The following is a 6,000-nucleotide window of genomic DNA, read 5'->3' as shown; positions in this document are numbered from 1 at the left end:
TCAGAATGGCGGTAAAATAAATGACTATGATATAAAGGAATAAAGGAACCATGAATGAATATGAAAGCAAGTTTACAGGGGTTAACTTACAAAGCGCTTTATAAACATATACAAATGTATACATAAATCATATACATCAATATATACAATTATATTTTGGTCTGCGCAACAAATGGTTTCAAAATTTCATTGCAATAGATCCTATTTGTAAAAATATCAATAGACACCGAATGATTTTTTTTTTTAATGTTCCAGTCAAATGGTTATGCAAGTTTATTTGAAGTCATTACCGACCGACCGTCACGGGAATAATACACTACATGCAGACAAACTTTTTTTTAATGCAGACTCACAAGCCAACAACTTTCCAGCTCTTGATGTCACTATTAGGCTATGCCTCTTAAAGGCAGACCCCCAACACATGGATACCACAATACATAGACGCGATTAAACAAATACAAAAAAAAAGATTATTTCTTCACTTTGTTTTTGTATTTTTAAATTATTTTATTATTAAATATTATTATATATTAATGTGGCACTTTTGTCACCGACTTCTTTCAATGGCGTTAAGAGCTTTAAAGAACAAGTGCTAGGTGTTGCTTCCCCCTTGTGGTCAATGTAATAACCTCACACAAATCGGGAGGGGGGGGGGGGGCTCAAGAAAGCACTGTCAATTATATAAAGCTTGTTTACGCAATTTACAACGTCATTTGTAGGTCGAAAAATCTTTGGCACACAAACTGGTCGATGTCATTTTTAATTTAAACGTCTTTTCACTTTAATACAGGGGTCACCAAACTACGGCCCGCGGGCCGGATACGGCCCACGGGACCGTTTAATCCGGCCCGCCAACCCTGAACAAATTGTATTAAACTTTTTTTTTTGGTCATTTTGCCTGCAATGACTGCGTTTCCCCAGTAGATGGGGAAGCGCTCGCCTGCGCATTTACTACCGGAAGCCGTGTCAGAAAGCTCGGTGCACAAGTGCGTGCGTGTACGGACATGGCGCACTCGCGCTCTATTTGTATCAGTCCCGAATTTAGAGCGTGGGCTGTGACGACAGCATTCTTGTAATTCGCGCGCTGAGCTTTCAGATGCAGTTTCAGCACATGAACGTCAACATCTACCCGTCACAGATCGAGGTAAACGGACCAACACCTCGGATCTCGCCTAAGAATTGCCACAACAAATCTTACTCCAGACTATGACGCACTATCAAACTTTAACAAAAAAGACAGCGGTGTCTACAAGCCTACTGGAACCTACAAAAGGATTATAAGGAAGGAACACAAGAACTTTAAGAGACTGCTCATGTGTCAGAGGTTCTGCTCTGACAACTGAGCTGAACTTTTATCTGTTAAGATTGTGCATGGCACAACAGAAAGTTAATGTTCCATGGTTTTTTTTTTCTATTAAGAACCCAGAGAAAGTTATTTAGTTATTTTTTTAGTTGTTTTTTTCTGTGAAGAACTCAGAGAGGGTTATTTAGTTATTATTTATTTCATTAATAGTGTTATTTGTTTCCTGACTTTTTTTCTGTAAAGAACCTGGAAAGGGTTATTAAATAACCGTTATTTGTTTATGTGTGGCTCTCTGGAAAACAATACATTTTTTAAGCTCCCCTACGATCGTCACACTTTTTCTGTTACAAACTGACACCGGCCCTCCATCAGAGAAGGGAAAGGTTATGTGGCCCTCACAGGAAAAAGTTTGGGGACCCCTGCTTTAATACATCACAATGTTGAAACATTACAGTAGTTGTACAGTACAATCCAAAACACACCCAGAAAGAAGACACGACGACCTACAAGGCACCGGAGCCAATAGGCAAGAGTGGAGAAGAAAAAAGCCGGGACATCCTGTGTATCCAGCCAATGCGCGACGGCGCCAACGAGCTCAACTTTAAATATGTCAGCAAAACAGCACGGAGGGGGAGTGAATTTGACGACTGCAGTCATATTTTAGAGAAACATTAGATTTTTTTTTCTGCTGCCGTGTTCCACTTTCGCTTCGGCCGAGAGGTAAATGATCTTCGCGTGGCGGGGGGCGTGAGGGCCTTGTCGCCGTGTGCGGCGTGTTTTTAACCGTGTCGCGGTGCTCGTTGCTGTCAAAACTTTTCTGACCCGCTCGCTTTGCAAGAGGGAGAGAGAGGGGGAGAGAGTCTACACCACAGAATCAGAACCAGCTAGCTCATTAGCCTCCTAGCTTAGCGTTAGCTTAGCCGCACGAACGAGGGTTCGAAGGGGGTGCCCGAGAACCTCCAACTGGCCGTGCAAGGAAAGAGGAGCCTACCCACAATGCAGCAGCAACAGCAGCAGCAACAGGCGGCGAGTGGTAGTCCTTACAACAGACCTCAAGGTACGAATGATACCACATTTGAAAAGCGTGCCACCGACGTGCTAACAAGAGAATAATTGAAGTTGTTAATAAAAAAAACAAAAAAAAAACGTATTACTGTTAACGATGATATTGTTCGATATTTAGTTGCTTGAAAATCTGCAGTTTTTTTAACCAACATTTGTTTTGGTCCAAAGGAATGCCAATGGCACCTTTGGGTGGAGCCCAGTCCAGCCCGTGCCCCACTCCAGCCATGCAAGGACACAATCAAGGTGCAGGGCCCAAACCTTGGCTCGATGGTATGTATCGGAAAAGAATGCAACCCAACTTTTAGGATCGTGAGGCTAACTCTGTCATTTTACCAGGAGACTAAAAACACTGCAAAAGATCGATTAAAGATCAGATACACATTTTCTCTACAGAAACTGATTGATTCTTTTTTTTTTTTACCTCTCTGCTTACTTTGTTTGCTCCCTCGCAAATGGCTGAGTTCAAAACAAAAAAGGATATTAGATACAGATGTAAAAGGCACATTTGCACTTTTGTTTCTGTCTGCTCAAAGCAAACCTGCCTGTCTACAGCAAAATTAGACATATAAGGAAATACTTCAAAAGGTGAGCAGTGCTGTGAAATAGAACTCACCCTTTTTATTCCGTATGTCATCATAAAATAGAATTTGAAGCTGACGAAACTTCAGTGTACCGTCTTGCGTCACACTCTTCTATTTGACAGCAAGCTGAGGTAAATTCTTTGAAATACATGACCTTTAGACGTCTACAACACGTATCAATTAAGACAGGAAAGTTTTTTTTTTTCCTGGGTTGGGGGGGTAATTATTAATTAGAACAAAGATTTTTTTTACTTTCGTTCCAAACAGCACAAAAAGATGAAGCTCAAATCATAATGCCTCGTTTCAAAAATGTCATTCTTACTGACCCAAAACCAAGAAATCCCAGACAAAAAGTAGACAACCAAGCAATCACTAAGCTTCCTCTTCTCCAGGCCAAGGCGGTGACAATCAAGCCGGCGCCCCCAAGCACCTCCCCCCTGTGAGCGGCGGTCGCCCGTCGCCCGCGCCTCCCCAGGCCGCCTCTTTGCCAGCCGGGCCCCTGCCGGGCGGCTCCGTGGCCCCTCAACCGGCGGGCCAGCAAGTGTCTCCCATGCTGCAGATGCAGCAGAAGCAGAACCGCATCACACCCATTCAGAAGCCACAGGGCCTGGACCCGGTGGGCATCCTGCAGGAGAGGGAGTACAGGTAGAAGTGCTTTGTAGCCCTAAACACATCGATTAGTTTCCACCAATCGCTTCGATAATGACGTCCACCAGGCTGCAGGCTCGGATTGCGCATCGTATCCAAGAGCTGGAGAGTCTGCCGGGCTCCCTTCCGCCCGACCTGAGGAACAAGGCCACGGTGGAGCTCAAGGCACTGCGGCTTCTCAACTTCCAGCGGCAGGTTTGTGCTGAATTTGCACATTAATTTACCGTTTTTTTCCGTGTATAGTGCGCCCCCATGTATAGTACGCACCCCTAACAATGGCATGCTGATGCTGGAAAAAAGCTTGTACCCATGTATAATACGCACCCAATTTTTATGAATTTTTTAAAAAAAAAATTTTAATTTTTTTTTTTTTTTAAGTCCCAAAGATCGTCACACACGCAGGGAGGCAATGGGTCCCATTTTTAAAGTCTTTGGTATGGTCTTAACTAGGCTGGATGTCATTTTTTTTGTTGGCGTTGATTTCTCCGACTGCCCCTAAACGCACCACCGCGCTCCGTGCGCACACGGCGGCTCTGTATGGGAGAGACGTTGAAGAGGAATAAAAACACCCTTGGAAACCAAAACTTGCCCCTCGTCGTGACTCGGAGCCGCAACAAATGTTTCGGATTTGTGTAGGGTACATTGTGACAGACGGCAAACTAGCAGGTGATCGAGCGAGCGTCTGATACAAGAGCATTGCGGTCGTATGGAGCGTGTTTGAAATGAACAGCAGAGACGAAAGGAACAAGGCAAAGTGTTGTGAAATAAAATATTACCTGTAATACGCATTTTGTTATTTGCTGATTGAAACTGCTAATTAAACTGTGAATTGAAACTAATAGGTGGAGAACTGAACTCTCGCTCTTTATATAGCTGACGTGTCTTGCGCAACCGTTCTGCGCATCTGTAATGGCGGCCTCCGTATGACGTCCGGTCCGCGATGGAGATTAAAAAACAAACAATATTTGACAATAACACACCATCGAGGATTGCACCATCGCATCAAACGATGTGTCGTCAATTATGAATTTTACTAAGTGTGTTGGGCAGGATGGCTGAATGCGATGCGCGATTGACAACAAACAAGAAGAAAGGTGAGTTTTATTTCGGGGGAGATTTGTCATGTCTCGTCCCCAGTTTTGCTATGTGTCTAGGTTGCCATAGTTTCTGTTCGTGTCACCCCGCTCTTCCTGTGTCACCTCAATCGATGTAACGTGTTTTGTATTTAAGTCCTGTCTGCCCCTCGCTCACCGTTGGATCATTGCATGTGTTACTGTCATTCTGTTCCTGTCTTTGGTAATGTCACCCTGTCTTTTTGTTCCACGACTTTGTCGGTCAGTCCTGTTGTTGGTTTTGTTGTACCATGACTTTATTTAAAAAAAAAAAAAAAAAAAAAATTAAAAAAAATAAAATTAAAATTTTTTTTCTTTGTACCCATGTATAATACGCACCCCAGATTTTAGGACAATAAATTAGTAAAATATTGCGCACTATACACGGAAAAAAACGGTATCTCAGATGAACAAAAAAACGAACTGGAATTAGAAATAACAAAAGAAGATATTGCAAGTGCCATTGACGCAATGAAGTTAGGTAAACGGGCGGGCCCGGATGGCATTCCTATTGATATCTACAGGAAATTTAAAGATAAACTGCTGGCGCCTTTGTTAGATATGATAACAGAAGCATTTGAAAGAAATTGCCTCCCGCTGTCCTTGAATGAAGCGTCAATAGTTCTACTGCCAAAACCCGGTAAACCTCCGACGAAATGTGAAAACCTGAGACCTATCAGTCTTTTAAACTCTGACCTCAAGATAATCTGTAAAATATTGGCAAGGCGGCTTCAGACTATCCTCCCTACGGTAATAAGTAACGATCAAAATGGGTTCATAAGTGGAAGACAAGGCTTTCACAATGTGAGGAGGGTTATAAATGTTCTGCATTACAAGAAAGAGGAAAAAGACTGTGCACTCCTTTCTCTTGACGCAGAAAAGGCCTTCGATAGGGTGGAATGGCCCTATCTTTTTAATATTTTAGATAGATTTGGCCTTGGAAGCAATTTTACAAAGTGGATAAAAATACTTTACAGAAATCCAACAGCAGAAATTTTAACTAACAGACGTTTTTCAAAACCAATTCAAATAAAAAGAGGCTGTTGTCAGGGCTGCCCTCTGTCTCCCCTGCTTTTCTCCTTAGCGATAGAGCCTTTTGCAACGGCAATACGCTCTCAGCCGCAAATATCAGGAATAAAAATAGGCCAGCATGAACATAAGATCGCACTGTTTGCCGATGACGTCATACTATTTCTATCAAAACTTACGTCCTCAATCCCGGCAGTTTTGGAAGTAATAAAATTATTTGGGACTATCTCAGGATATAAAGTAAATGAAACAAAGTCTTCAA

The 6,000-nt window shown here is 42.6% G+C and overlaps 1 protein-coding gene across 1 annotated transcript; it reads left to right on the top strand.

Annotated features, from left to right (window-relative positions):
• The first annotated feature begins 2,255 nt into the window (after positions 1-2,255).
• Positions 2,256-5,799, top strand: LOC133151167 (probable global transcription activator SNF2L2). Its single transcript, XM_061273954.1, has 5 exons — positions 2,256-2,360; positions 2,537-2,638; positions 3,342-3,594; positions 3,666-3,792; positions 5,794-5,799. The coding sequence occupies exons 1-5, from the start codon at positions 2,300-2,302 to the stop codon at positions 5,797-5,799; spliced, it is 549 nt and encodes a 182-aa protein (XP_061129938.1). The 5' UTR covers positions 2,256-2,299.
• The last annotated feature ends 201 nt before the right edge of the window (positions 5,800-6,000 follow it).

This window comes from Syngnathus typhle, linkage group LG3, assembly GCF_033458585.1.
Source record: "Syngnathus typhle isolate RoL2023-S1 ecotype Sweden linkage group LG3, RoL_Styp_1.0, whole genome shotgun sequence".
Classification (NCBI taxonomy): domain Eukaryota; kingdom Metazoa; phylum Chordata; class Actinopteri; order Syngnathiformes; family Syngnathidae; genus Syngnathus; species Syngnathus typhle.
Note: the sequence above shows the minus strand (reverse complement) of the source record. Positions and strands in the feature narration are given on the sequence as shown.

Coding starts and splice junctions, on each gene's coding strand:
- LOC133151167 (XM_061273954.1), top strand. CDS start 2,300: ATGCAGCAGCAACAGCAGCAGCAACAGGCGGCGAGTGGTAGTCCTTAC. Junction 2,639..3,341: donor GCCCAAACCTTGGCTCGATG/GTATGTATCGGA, acceptor CCTCTTCTCCAG/GCCAAGGCGGTGACAATCAA. Junction 3,595..3,665: donor CTGCAGGAGAGGGAGTACAG/GTAGAAGTGCTT, acceptor GACGTCCACCAG/GCTGCAGGCTCGGATTGCGC.